Here is a 14,497-nt window from a genome sequence, read left to right on the forward strand (position 1 = left end):
GAGGAAGAAGCGTCTGTGTTCGTCGGAGCCGTCGTCAATGCATACGGGAAGGGACGAGATGATGATGCTTGGGTATGGAGGAAAGCAAGTGGGAGATGCAAACGGATCAAGGAAGTGAGTGAGTGAATGGACAACCAGACAGAGGAGGAGCGAGCTGGTGAATGATTGAATGGATGAATGAATGGACAATGGGCTTGAACAAAGGTATGGGCAGGCCACACCCACCCATTAGTACTTTCCCAGACCTCCTATTGACACCCTTCCAGTGGTACACACGAGAAGCAGCTCTCCCAGGCGGGAGGCAAAAAGGCACCGAAAGGAACATGGCCCTTTGTCCGCCCTCGCAACAAACGGCGTACGGACGCCCATGTTGGCCGTTTCATTTGCTCGGACGCGCGTTCGTCCGCTTGGGAATAGTATGGGGCGTCGAACCGGTGCTTTGGCCACGAGGGAAAGGAGGGAAAGGAGAAGGAGAAGCAGGTTCGGGTGCTAAGTCCACACCAGCCCGTGGATAGCCTTTCACCAACGCGAGATTTCGACGCGGACAACGGGGCTGGTGCTCGAAACCGCAGCAGTTTGGTACGAGTACTGCGCTTGTCATGGCAGGATAGGAGGGCCGGACTGCGTGTGCAGCTAAGCCTGCCAGGGACCGTTGAGGCGCTGAGGTTATTCCTACGACAACCCACCTCTTGCTACCCCATTGGGGCGCCGGCTACGTAGTGGCCGACTGATGTGCCGTGGATGCTTGCAAAGAGGCGTCTCCAGAACTTGGAACGAGAAATTGGGCAGTCTCAGCGCCTGTAACCATGCCTGCAAGCGTCATGCGGTACCATGAGCAAACAGGTTATGCCCCGAGTCGAGGCCCTCAGCTCCCGCTTGGCCCTCCAGAAAAGGGTGGAGCTGAATCTTGCCACTGCCTCTCGTTCCCCAGGGATCTCGTCTAACCGCAGAGTGCACGTGTAAAAAAGAGCAGAGATCTGGCCGGATGGCGCCCATATGCCAGATGCCATCCGCACTAGTACATGTGGTCGACGTCTGGAGATGCTGCGCCTGCTGACATCAGGAGCAGCGTTGCGCCCCGTGCTCTACCAACGGGACGCTGCCATATTCTAGAAACCCGGGAGAGCATTGCATCTCAAACGAATCTCAGGAGGCCTCTTTCGAATCGGTTTCAGAAGACTCCGTCCTCCGAGGATGAACGCACAAAAGGACAACGAGCCCCTCCGCCGTTGACTGCTGGAGCATCATAGAATAGGGGTACTCTTGCCAGCCGGGATTGATCAACATGGGTCGTTTTACATACAAACTTGGCAGAAAAGACGGAGCAGAACATGATGACGGCGACTCAGCAATTGTGTGGCTGAGATAAGTACGACGCCTCCGCGTATTAAACCCTGTCGGCACGGCGTTTATCTGGGCAGCCCCATGCCCTACGTAAATAACCAGTAGTTTCGAGGCGCCGCTTTTGAGCGATTTTCATTGTCAGAAGCGCAAATGAGCATCTAGAACGGCGTTAGACGATCACTAGTCGTCTGCTAGGAGCAAAGCCCCAGGGGCGCTTTGTCTAGAAATGCTATTGATGCTGTTGGCTTTCTTTGAGTCTTCTACTACCAACTCGCAACTAACATTCGAAGCCGTCTGGCTCCACAGGCTCTATCCGTGCCCTGGGGGCGTAACCAAGCGTTCAGCCACGTAATATTAGACACGGCGCAAGCGCCAATAGGATGCAAACCGGTGTCTCTTTTCGATATAAACCTCAGCTTCCCTCCTCACCAGCGGAAGAGAACGAGTCGCAACAAAGGCTAGGAGTTTGTATGTGCATCAGCCTCGCCCGCCACGATGCTCTCACTTCTTGCTGCTCAGCATTACATAGCCCTCATACGAGCACAGTATGTATGTGCGTTTATGAAGAGGAGCCAGAGAGCGGGGGGATGAAACCCTGTTTGTGTATGATTCAACCAACAGCACGGATCCTTTTCCGCGGTTCGGTTATATCCTGGGCGTTGAAACATGCCCTGAAGGCAAGCCTGAAGGATCATGCTCCTCGTCGTGCCATGGCCACGAATCTGTGATTTGCATTCCTTGCATCTTGGACCCTGAAAATCGCTGCGCATCCCCATCTCCTCCTCTTTTTCTCCGGCGCGCCATGGCGGGCTCAACGAGCTTCTGGCCCAAGCAGATCATTCCGCCGACTCCTGAAAACTACAAGGAGCTGGCAAAAGATGCCGCCGAGAGGCTCGCCGCCGTCTCGCTGGCTCAGATCCCGGCCATCCCGGCCGGCGCCATCATCCACGACAACGGCTGCGGCCACGGCTCTGCCACGGCCGTGATTGTCGAGTCTGCGCCTCCTGAGGTCGCTGCGACGTACAGGATCACCGGGACCGACATTTCTGGCGGAGCGGTCGCCATCTACCGCGCCAGAGCGGAAGCGCAGGGCTGGCCTGCCGAGGGGCTCGTCATGGACGCCGACTCCCTCTCATTTCCCGACGAGACCTTCACCCACTCCATCGCCAACGCCATGATCTTCATCGGCCCCCGCAACAACGGCGTCGACGCCATCAGGGAGATGCATCGCACGCTCAAGCCCGGAGGGACGCTCGTCGTGAACTGCTTTGCCTATGTGGCCGTCCTGGAACCCATCCGCGCGGCGTCTCGCGCTACGCGTACAGGAGGCCAGCTCCCGGAGTGGAACTCGTTCGAGCAGTGGACAGACCCAGCCTTCATAGCCGGCGTTGTGGAGGCCGGTGGGTTCGAAAAGGGGTCCATTAATGTCGAGCAGCGCGAAATGTTTGTGAATATTGGCAACTTTGAACGCCACGTCGAGCTAGTCTGGAGCATGAGGGGAATGCCTGTTGGGGGGTGGACTCTGGAGGACGAGGACAAGTGGGACGAGGCTCTGGAGATTGTGAGACGCGAGATGCAAAAGACGAAGGGTTTCTTGACGCTCGAGGATGGTACCACCATTATTAGAAACGTCGTCAATGTTGCGACGGCAACCAAGTGAGGGCCGGGAGAGGCTATGAGGTCAAGCTCATCGTACTGGGGCAGAAGGCGGGATGGAGCTGTTAGAGACGTGCTGATGAACCCCGTACTACATGTATTACTTCGACGTCAGGATCTGCGTGCTCGGGGTCAATTCACAGCGATCTCTGGTATTGACGCGTATGTCTGGCCATTGTTTTGAAAATAGTTTGGCTATGGAGACGTTGGCTCTTGTTCCCATGGTTTGTTAGGATAGCAATAATGAGCCTAGTCGGTATGTTTCCTCTGGTGCTAATGGGCGCGTCGGAAATGGTATCTGAAGTTGGGATCCTGCCAACATAAGGTAGGTATACAGCGTCTCACCACCTAGATGACTATGCCATGAAGAAAGATGGAAAAGTGCAGGAGGAACAGATAAGACGTGGCTTACCGATGGCAACGTTGAAGTGACTGAGCGGCACGACGTCTTCACCGTGCAAACGCATGGAAGACGGCGTATAGCCGCGAAAAATGACGATGCTCGAGTGGTGATGGCTGACTCCGAAGGGATCATTTCACGTCGCAATCCTCACTTTGTAGAAAGAAACGCACTCGATATGTACGAGACCAGTTGTGTGATTACGAACTCAGAGTCTGCGAAGCAAGTCTCGCTGGACCCGAGATGAAAGACTCCGACGGGATATACATGCCCCTGCATGACATCTTACCCTGTGTAAATTCGCTTCAGATGGCCGTCAGCAATTAGTCAAACATTTACCTCGAAATCGTCCAAATGAACAGCTTCAGTGGGAGTCGAGTCGTGAGTAGACCGTTGCCATTGAACGCCCATTGAGTGACGGCCAGTCTGCGGGTGAAGATATTACTTCGGGGTCTCAGGCTTGAGGGATCATATATCAACTCTTACTACAACTTCACCGCCCTGTAAAGCGGCTCCCATCCGGCATCAATCGGTTTCCAGATGCTGTCTCGCCATGACAGTCGGTGCGACACGGGACATGTTGATGTATGAGCCCATGCGAGATAGAGCAACGGCTTCAACAGCTGCAGGGCCTGATGGCAGAGCCGACGGAGCTTACTGACGAGATCTTTGGGAGCTACGATCCGATTTGGATCGAGCAGTGAGAAGATGTTATAAAGAGGAGAGACGCTGATAGTAAAGGCTCTTAGGTCAGGACTGCAAAGAAGCATTTAGAATCCATCTTGCAAGAAGCGTCTCGAAAAAAAAAAAAAAAAAAAAGATTAAGCTACCAGCTGGTCGTTAGAGACTATGATTAACGCCTTGAAACATCTCTCAAATTGCACCCTCGCAAAGCATCGCCGTCTTCTGCGCATCACCTCTTCGCCTCCTGCTGTTGCGCCGCCCCCTTTTCGCCCCCATCAGGCACCACTCTCCTGCGCAACCTGAACTCATCGTACAGAACGAAGAACACCCACGCAGTCACCAGTATGCCGAGCAGCACGTACTCCCTGACATACGTCTTATTGTGGATGATGACATTCTTCTTCGCCAGCTGAAAGCCCAGGCCCGTGTTGATCATGCCCAGGATAATGGCACCTCGTCCGATCCAGCGGTGGATGTAGGCAAACTTGCTCTTGCCGCCGGTTCTCTTGAAGTGTCTGTGCTGCAAGACGCCCAGGGCCGGCTGAAAGAGGATGATCGTGCACACGGTGAGGAGGCCTATGACGACGTGGGCCCGGACAGGGTCATGGATAAACCCCAGGAACTGAGCGACTCTGATGCCGAGGGCCATGCCGCCGACCATCATGACGAAGGCAAGGATCTGGATCGGGACGTGCATGGCCATGATTTTGTTCTGGAGATAGGTGTTGCGCAGATAGGGGATCTGGTCAATGGGGAGGTGGACGGAGATTGCGCCGAGGGGGTAGAGGACGATGAAGACGATGGACATGATGCAGGCGTGAGCATTTCGCTCTCGGTTCCAGACTTTGAAGGAGTCTCGGGGCTCGATGGTGTGGACATCTCTGCTTTCGACTTGGTCTTTTACTTCTTGTGCCAGGACCAAATTTGATGCTACGAATGTCAGTTGTGTGATCGATATGTTGTTGAACTTTGAGGTCACTTACCAAGTGTCAGGAGAAGCACGGACAGCGCAACACGATAATTTCGCATCATGATGTCTTGTTTCGCTCTGGAATGATAGATGTTCAGCCTTCCTTGCTTCTTGATCACTACATCACTTACACGCGACAAGCAAACCTCTTATAAACATCGCAACAAGCAGTCCTCAATCTTCAATACACCACCAAGCCGTGCGATCCGTTCCCGATTAGGTGAGCTGCCATAAGACCGGCCCTCGTGGCGTCGACCCGTCACTGGGCTCTCCCGGCATCACAACCCCCCGAAGAGACAGAAATAGCAACCGCTTCGGGGAGACTATTCGGCCGTAGCGCTCTCGGTTGACGCTTACAAAAACGAGGCTGCTCGCCTGTCTGCTGCAATCTTGCTTCAATTCCTGAGACGTCACGCGCCACACCAAGCTTAATGCTTGAGCACCGCGTTGGTTTATCTTGGTTTTAGGGTCATTTCTATCCGTTTCGGGACAGTTTCTTAACTCTATGTTGATGGAATCTTGGTTTCGCCAATCTGTGATTGGTGATGACATTGAGCTGCATCGGGCTGGATGTCCTGCCGACGGTCGGGAGAAGAGGCTCCAGACATTTGGCCGATTCCCAAAGCATGTGTTTCTTCGCTTGGTGTTGAACCGTTGCATAGCCGTCTCCAGAGCCCGACTGCGCTGCTCATCTCGCGTTGTAAGCATTGTCTTTTCTCTGAATAGTTGCATCAGAGATGCTGCCAAATGACCGTCACTGAGATGACGCGCGGACCGGCACGGTTGAACATCCTGCAGTATCCCTTGTGACGAGCCTCTTCAATTTGTCCTGATATACGCGGAATGAGCTTACCACGCGAAGAGAGGCACTGCAATTCGTCGTCCGGTATATCCGGCGGAAAGGCAGCATATGCCATCGCACCTGCGCATCCGCGTACATCCCCAAGAGTCTATTCATTGGCACTCACCATAAGCCTGACTCCTCTCTTGAAATAAACGAAAACGTTGTATAAATCCGATAGTTACTTCGACTCACCAGTTGCTTGTTTCTCCATCAACTGTCTCATAGGGACGGTATATGAGGAGGACGACTCCTGCAACTCCACAGCAACTAACCATCTATCTGATATGAGATTGATTTGATGTGCTTGCATTCCAATGGGAACGTATAGTTCATTGTAATCGCTAATGCCAATCACTGATCAATCCATAAGTCTGATTGCATGTAGGCAGATTCTTTATGAATATAGAATTCACATTCTGAATGCTGTATGCCCTTATCAAAGCCAACTCCATCCTTCATTACATCACCATTTTCTTCTCCGGTGAAACTCCCGAACACAAAAAGTCGGATGATGATAATGTCCTGTGCAATCGGTAAAATATCTTCCTCACCATCCATTCAATTATACCCACACCAGCGTGAACAATGCACTCTTCCGTTCCGCTCATGGGCGCCGTCCGCGTGGGACCAAAGACGGTCGAATGGCCTCCGCCGGGACGTAACGTGAGAGGTCCTTCAGCCGATCTCCAAGGCCATCGCGCCGTCCTCTACACTGGCTGCCGTGCAGTGTAGGATAAAGGTTCCGGGTCTGATGGCATAGGTACGCTGAAGTGTCTTGCATCCTTGAAGTTTTGAGTAATAGAATGGAAGGAGAGTATACCTTGTGCAGTCATCGACTATGGAGCGGATTCCCCAACTCGGGACTACAAAGGGGGACATGATACAACTTGTACTCTTCATTTTGCATGATGCGATTATACTTGAGCAGTGGCTGAATACGCTCCCAACAAGACAACTATCAAACACGACCGGATGGGAGCTCCGCCAACCCCAGATGCCGGAAGCGAGGGGCCGATTCGTCGAAAAGTAACGATTTATATGCATAGATTTTGAACAATAAGCGTTGTAATGAATGATATAGGCACTGGTCTATTCGAGACAAATGCATATAGCCCACATTTAGCTGAGAAATACCTGGACCTTCAACTCACTCTTTTCTATCGTAATGGTCAATATCATAACCCGTGGCTCAAGCGGTCCGACATTCTATGTGAATGCATCCGCATTCATCAAGCTACGACCAGTCTCCAATTTCAGTTACCTACATTGAGTAACTGAGGTCGTCATGACACGATGTAGCCAACCCCTCATTTGATATGTCTTCTCTGTGAACTGTGGACAGCTCCCGAGCGGGATGCAACAACCCGGTTACTCCGACGTGATGCAGCCGCAGAACGGTAGCCATATGGTGACATAGGTGACTTATCATCTGTTACATATTAACAATATGGTATTCTATAGCAAACGACAACAGACTCTGATACATAACAGTCGCTCACTACGCACTTGAAGATAGTGCGCAAGCCACAGACTTGACATGGAAAACATGCTGAGAGGAGGTGTCCTCTAGATGAATCCTATCATGACAGATATCACAGCACCAGCAAGAGTCTGTCAACTGCCGGATTCATGAGATGCAGCAGGTGATGCAATGTGCCACTGGGCGACGGTAACAAGCGCCTTGTATACGGAGTACAGACCGGTTCGGATGGCAGGATGCATGTCGTCGACCGCATCATGTACGAATCCGCATGCCCGGATTTCCGTGATGGCGATGGTTGACTGCCTGGACAGGTATGTAAAGAACGGAGTTGATGTCTCGCCTGCAAATGGTCTTTGAGTGTCTACTATTGGTTCGATGCTGTCCACGTAAATGCAGGCGTTTACCTAGGTAATTCTCACTCCGTGATGCCCTCATTTGACGAGCGGCCTAACCTGTAATATTGCCATCTTCGCCGCTATTATGAACAGCACATGACAGTACAGGTACTCTTCAGGCATTTCTACCATCAAATCATCTTCAATAATCCTCTACGAGTTGTCAGCGAATTCGACTTACATGCGGAATAGGGTATCCCGTAACCATCACGACTTCGGTCCAAACCACCACCCACCAAAATCACCATCATCACCACAATTCCAGCCCAACGGCCCCCCTCAAAGCCCCAGAAGCAACCCTGCACGCGCCCGCTTTTTGGTTACACGCATTGCATGTGCGGCGACACGATGTGGACGCACAGCACAGCGCACAGAAATATATTGCGTGCTCCGCCGACTCACATGCGCGCATGCATGCAGCCTGTGATGGCACAGGCATGTGTCTTTCTGTCTGTCTGCGCATGCATTTCTGATGCCAAATTGACGACGGATGGACGGGTCACCGGCTGGTTGCCTCTTCGACTCTCACCGCCTGAAAGGACCACCTCATGCTTGCCGCTGATTCTGCCCAATCTTGTCCATCTTGTCCATCTTGGCCATTTCGTCCATCTTGAAGTCTCCTCGATTCAGTTGCTTTTTGTCCTTCCTTTTCCGTTTCCTCCTTTCAGTGTGAGTGGGCTCCCCGCTTGCTGGGAAATTCTGCCTGCACGTGCCTGATTCCTTTTTCTTTGTCGCCTGTCGATCATCTTCTTGTCGTCTTGCCTCTCCGATGTCCTTGTACAAGCGATTGGGTCGTATATCATGGAGATAACTAGACATCCATCTTTGCATCGACATGGCGCGGAAGGCTGAGGGCTAACCAGGGGTTCGGCTTTGGTGAGGTACGAGGCAGGAACATCAAGCATCAAGTGAGACAACAACCCCCAGAGAAGCAACATGGAATTGTCGACGCCAGCCACCCACTGTCTTGCTTCTCCAATTACCGGCCCCATTGCCCCAAACTGGGCGTCTGGTCCAGCGGTGAAGCAGAGCGAAAGAAGGGCATCTATGCGGCCCGATGCTGCCACTGAGCGCGGCGACTCGGTTATAATGCGTGCATGATCTCTGCGTTAGCCCGTCCAGCGCATCTGGCTGTGACCAGGGTCCCTGGTTCCTGAGGGGTTCCCGGCTGTTTGCTACTGTTGCGAGCGACTTGTGGTGCGACCGCGGGCAGATTGGCAGAGCAGATCGCCAGAAGCCAACTGTCGCACAGCAGAAGCGGTTATCGGCTTGCCTGTTGCCCGGGTTGGGGAGGGAGGGAACCGGCTGTGCGAGTGATGGCTTCTACCTGGTGATGCTGACTGCTTCACGGTGAGTGTTGCAGGTAGTAGTATCATGGGCTTCTGTTTCAGTTGTAGGATGTGGAAATTGGAGGAAGCAGAGGTGATGATGAGTTGATCCTGGGGAAATCAGCTCTTCTTTGCTTTTTCTGCCATTGCCCTCCCTCTGGCTGTCTCGCGTGGAGCCGTGCCTGTTTGAGATGCAACTGATCTGAGCCAATGAGTGAGCCATTTCCGGGCGAGACAGGCATCAGGCATGTTCGTATACAACTACGTACATGTAGCCCAACGACGTGCATGCCGACTGCCAGTCAGTCTTTGCAGTTGTGTGATGATGTGACAGTATCTGCCAGATGAGATGCCTCCAAGATGATGAAATGGATATCTTGAGCTCACTGGCAGTTGGTTTGCAAGGCATGTGGCAGGCAAGGGCATTGGATGTAGCAGTTCCACGAGATCAGGTAGCTCTGCATAGCGCCGTGGACGGGCAAATACCTGGCGCTCCCTGCGCGGTACCTGGCCAGCACGGACGGATGACCGTAGCCTTATCGCGGACAGCCAGCCTTGAGCTTCCCCGCAAAACTTGGAAGCTCCTGCGTTGGCGCCAAGCAGAACCTGAACCTGCCCCGGCATCCGTGCCCACTAGCAGGTGTTTAGCACAGGGTGGCTCCAAGCCACTGATTCTGCTGATTCCGCCACTTCAATTCTTCTGTACAGTGAGAGAATCACCATCAACCAGCATTGACTCCGAGCTCAGCATTTGGCGACTTCTTCGACTCAAGACGAGAAGAGATACGGAAACGACTGCTTCTGAGAGATTTCGAGAGACGTCACTCGCCGCGACTCGACCCAACTGCCCTTCACCCATCCATCTGGCCACCGACAGTCCAAACCAACAGCGTCGACTCGTCACGAGCATCACGGCTTCACGACTTTTGCGCCTCTTCAATATTCCATTCAGTCATCATCATCACCACACGAGAAAGGAAATACAGAAGCAAATCAAAACAAACCACCGCACACCACCACCGCACCAAACAAAGCGCATCCCGCTTCCCCACCGCCGCCTCCTAGGGGTCTTCTCTCGCCGCCCACGTCTCCCCCTCCCCTCCAAATCCGTCCTCGCGCATCTCGTCACGCTCCGGCAAGGGGGAGCTTGAATCCCTGCACGGCTGACTGGCACTCTGCCGTGCGTGTCACTAATTTTTCTTTTTTTCTTTATTTTTCTCACGTCTGCAAACCTTCCTCTGTGACATCTTACCTGTTACTTTCCGGCCGTCGAGATACATAGATCGCAGCAGAGCTGTGTGCCAAGCTGAAGGCTTCCATTCTAGCGCAGGGCGGACCTCGCGCTGTCGGTGGCTGGCCCGCTCTTCCACCGGTTTTTCCCTCGCTCGAGACATTGACTGACTGACGTGGGCGATTCCTGGGACTTTGGCGCTGCCACGACTAGCCCAGGCTCGGCCTCACACCCCGGCAGCGAAAACTCGGCTCGACGCCCTGCCAGACGGCAGCTGCCGGGCGCATGCGTACAGCGGACAGGCCCAGGTGCAGCGAGTCGGCTTGGACGTGACGCTACGGAGGCGCGGCTTCTGGCCAGATCGTGGGATCTTGCGAGGCTTGACCGAGAGTCTCTGCCTGATCCTCACCTCACCTCACCTCGCCATCTTCGCGGCAGTCAGTCAGGGGCGGCGCGCAGCTGCTCTCAGGCCACCTGAGCTTCTGTGACTGATCGTCGCTAGATCGCTCCGCCCAGTCGGAATTTTCGAGCTAAGCAGCCAAAACTTCGGCACTATGGATCCAAGACGGTCGCCAGCTCTTTACAACCACAATCTCAACCACAACCACAACCAGCACCAGCACCAGCACCAAAACCACGGCCAGAGCCATCGCCAGCACGGCCACCGAGGGCAGCACTTCCCCCTGCCGCCGACCTCGACCACCGCGACCACCGCCGCGCACGCAGTCCCCGTCTCGGCGCCGTCGCCAGCCTCGCATCGCATTCCCAGCCCGGCCTATGCTCACCAGCGCCGCATCTCGGAGGCGCCCTACCGCTCCTCCCACGTCCGCGACTATCCCGAGCCCGGCCATAGCCATAGCCATTCGCGTGCCCAGAGCGCCTCGTCCCTGCCCACCGCCCGCGAGCTGAGTCGCAATATGCCGCCGCCCACGTCGCCTCCCCAGCAGCTGGGGCCACAGCAGCAGCAGCAGCAGCTCCAGCATCACCAGCAGCCTCCTCCTCATCCCTCGCAGCCTCACCCCGGCATGGCGTACGGGCCACCACCGCCTCGGCCGCCTCCCGTCGCTGTTGGGCCGCCCAGCGCCTTTCCCTCCGGCCGCGACCTGCCCGCTTTGAGCTCCATCGCCCGCGCCGGCTCAGCGTCAGGCGGCAGCTCCATGTCCATCTCGTCCATGCTCGGTGGCCCGCCTCCAGCATCACGAGACGCCCAGCCCCCGTCTGCGCCGCCCCAGCATTACGCATCGCACTCGGCCCCGACCTCCGCATCGACCTCGGGTCCCGGCTTTGCGGCCGCCATCCAGGCGTCGCCTCGAATGCACTCTGCATCCTCCGAATACCCCCCGTTCCGGCGGCCTCAAACCCCCGAGCTTCAGCGACCGTACGATCCCCGAGCAGCCGCTGCACCGTCACCTCGAGGCCCCTACGCCACGACCCCCGACATCCAGCGATACGGCACGCCGCAACAGCAGGCGCAGCAACAACCCTATCACGCGCGGCACCCTTCCAGCTCGAACGATCCATCTCGAGACCCCGCAAGAATGTCCGGAGCGCCGCCGCCCCAAGCTCAGAATAACTCTCAGTCGAGATCGTACGGCGGCATGGCACCTCGGCCGATGGAAGTCGGAAGGGTACCTGGTCCCGAAGATGCCTACGGTCGCCGAGAGGAAATTACGCGATCAGCAGCGGGTCTAGATTACGGCGAACGGACGGGCCTGAGGCCTTATTCCTATGACGATCGCTACAGGGCTGAAAGAGAGAGGCAAAACGCAATCGAACAACAGCAGCATCAGCAGCAGCAGCAGCAGCGTGAACGAGAAGGGCGGGAGCGGGCTTATTCCGGAGGCGACCCGAGCCGACATCCTCTGGCGCCGCATGACCAGCCACATCGCGAACCCCCGGCCCACCAATCTGCCCCCTACGGCGCCGCACCCCCTGCCGAGCTCCTCGACCGCCGCGACCCTCGAGACCCGCGCTGGGGACGACCTGAACCAGACGCCAACTACAGGACCGCACCGATGGATCATCAGCGACCGCACCCAGACTATCCTCCCACCTCTGGTCCTTATGCGCCTCACGGCTCAGCGTATCCCACGGCACCTCCAGAGAGATTTCCACCAACGTCTCACGCCGGATATCCGCAAAGTTCATCAGGTGTCGCCGGCCCGCCCCAACCTCACGAGTCTCCCGATCGAGCCCGAATGGAGCTCCATCACGCGCAGCAACAACAGCAGCAGCAGCAACAGCAGCAGCAGCCGCCACCTCATCCTCAGCAGCAGCCCAGATCACGACCTCTTGATGACGTGCCTCCGTCTCATTCATCCGCGCCGTTTCCCGGCGGCGGTAGCCATCCGTTTGACGCGGCGCGAAACAGGAATATCGACGATCCTTCTGGACCGGGCATTCACCAGCGCAATCTGCTTGCCGTACAAGAAATCAACCGCAAAGGACGGGTTTCCCCGCTCCCGCAGGCCGTTCAGGGAGCGCAGCCTCAGCAGCCGGGACCCGCCGCAGAACCAGGCATCAAGAGCGAGTTTGGTCGCATGTTTGCGGGTATTGGCAGCGGCGTGGGAGGCGTCGGCGGCCTGTCGAGCCCCGTCACCTCTGCGCCGATGGTGCAGTACATCAACGCAGCGCTGGCCAAACGCGACGAGACCGATAATCCGGCGCCTGAGGCCGGGCCAGAAGGGGCGCCCAAGGCTCAACGGGGGAGAAGGCGAAAGCTGAATACGGAGGAGAGCCGCGACGACGACAGCTCCGGCAGGGTCACACCGGTAGGGCGTGGCGCAAAACGGGTCAGGGGACATGCGCACCATCACCATCAGTAAGTTTCCACGGATATGATGAGAGCGGAAGAGCAAAGCTAGTACGAAGATCAAGGCCAGCTAACATTTCCCAGCCACCACCACCACCATCACCACCACGCGCCCGAGGGAACTGCTTCTCCGACTGTTGCGATCACCACGCTCAAGAACTTCAAGGGCGCGACGCCCATGGCATCACCGACAGAGAAGATGCCGAACGCTGCTCACCACCACCATCACCACCATCATACGCCGCGAGCCGCACAGCCGGCGCAGGCTACGAAGACTGCGCAGAGCCCTCCGACGGCGATTCCACCCAAGCCGCGGACCATTGTATCCTCCAAGGCGGTGCTGGAGCAGGTTGCTGGCCAGCCCCGTCACCATCTGGGAGACTTTATCTATGAACCATGGCTGAAGCCTGGAAGGCTACTCCCAAGCACCCCCACCCACCGGGGCTTCGCATCGAACCCGAAGCCGCTGCCGTATGAGCTGATTAAAGGCAAGGAAAACTGCACGCTGACTGTCAAAGTGTCTCGCGTCCACCTGTCGCCGATTGCTCGGGAAGAGATCACCGCCAGAGCCTTCCTCTGGGGCACGGACGTCTACACGGACGACTCCGACGTAGTGGCGGCGTGCATTCACGGGGGCTGGATCAGGGGAGAATGGACCGAGGACGTCGACACGTCTCTGCTGGACTTGGACCAAGGCTCCAACGGGGAAACGAAGCGTCGCAAGGCTAAGAGCATGGACGCCGACATGGTCAACGCAACATCCGAAGGACTCATTACGAGGCCTCCTCCCACGGGCCCGATGCCCACCCCGCCCGACCGCGACCTGCACGTCACTGTTTTGATACTGCCCCGACTCGTCAAGTACGCTTCCTCCACGCGATACGGCATTACCAGCCGCGAGTTCGGTGGCGAATACGGAACACGACACTCCATCCACGACGGCCTCAGCTACATGGTTAAGAGCATCCGCTGGGTGCAGAATGGTGCCCAGCCTCAGGCCAGGCTGCGCGGAAAGGGCAGGCGGGAGCGGATGAGGGAGCAGGCGGCCAACTATGTCCTCATAGCAGGGTTGGGCAAGGATGTGGCCGCGGACAGCAAGCCCAGCTTGGGTAGCGAGATTTCTGGCAACTGGGCCAAGAGGAAGAACGCTGATGAAGCGCCCGAGGGGAAGCGTCGCGACAGCGAAGGAAATAAGGAGAACCTGCCTGACGAGAAGATGAGCGACGCTCCAGCAGAAGAGCACGAGCAGGAGAAGGATGTGGAGATGCCGGATATGGCAGGCGAGGAGAAGGCGGTAGCGGCTGAGGAGAAGTAGCCGCTTGTCTTGTAACTGTTTCCTGTTTCTCATTT

At 56.0% G+C, this 14,497-nt stretch overlaps 3 protein-coding genes across 3 annotated transcripts; 2 read left to right on the forward strand and 1 right to left on the reverse strand.

Moving 5' to 3' along the window:
• The first annotated feature begins 1,972 nt into the window (after positions 1-1,972).
• Positions 1,973-3,031, forward strand: BBK36DRAFT_1136387 (S-adenosyl-L-methionine-dependent methyltransferase). The gene is given in 2 exon segments (XM_024892961.1): positions 1,973-2,020; positions 2,034-3,031. 1 exon segment carries the CDS (start codon positions 2,147-2,149, stop codon positions 3,002-3,004), a length of 858 nt encoding a protein of 285 aa, XP_024746418.1. The 5' UTR covers positions 1,973-2,020; positions 2,034-2,146; the 3' UTR covers positions 3,005-3,031.
• A 1,282-nt stretch (positions 3,032-4,313) lies between these two features.
• Positions 4,314-5,116, reverse strand: BBK36DRAFT_1144160 (hypothetical protein; the record flags this gene model as incomplete). Its single annotated transcript, XM_024893652.1, has 2 exons — positions 4,314-5,014; positions 5,068-5,116. 2 exons carry the CDS (start codon positions 5,114-5,116, stop codon positions 4,314-4,316), a joined length of 750 nt encoding a protein of 249 aa, XP_024746419.1.
• Positions 5,117-10,889: 5,773 nt separating this feature from the next.
• BBK36DRAFT_1162400 (Rxt3-domain-containing protein) lies at positions 10,890-14,462 on the forward strand (the record flags this gene model as incomplete). Its single annotated transcript, XM_024894442.1, has 2 exons — positions 10,890-13,156; positions 13,232-14,462. 2 exons carry the CDS (start codon positions 10,890-10,892, stop codon positions 14,460-14,462), a joined length of 3,498 nt encoding a protein of 1,165 aa, XP_024746420.1.
• Positions 14,463-14,497: the final 35 nt, after the last annotated feature.

This window comes from Trichoderma citrinoviride, assembly GCF_003025115.1.
Source record: "Trichoderma citrinoviride strain TUCIM 6016 unplaced genomic scaffold BBK36scaffold_14, whole genome shotgun sequence".
In the NCBI taxonomy this organism is placed as follows: domain Eukaryota; kingdom Fungi; phylum Ascomycota; class Sordariomycetes; order Hypocreales; family Hypocreaceae; genus Trichoderma; species Trichoderma citrinoviride.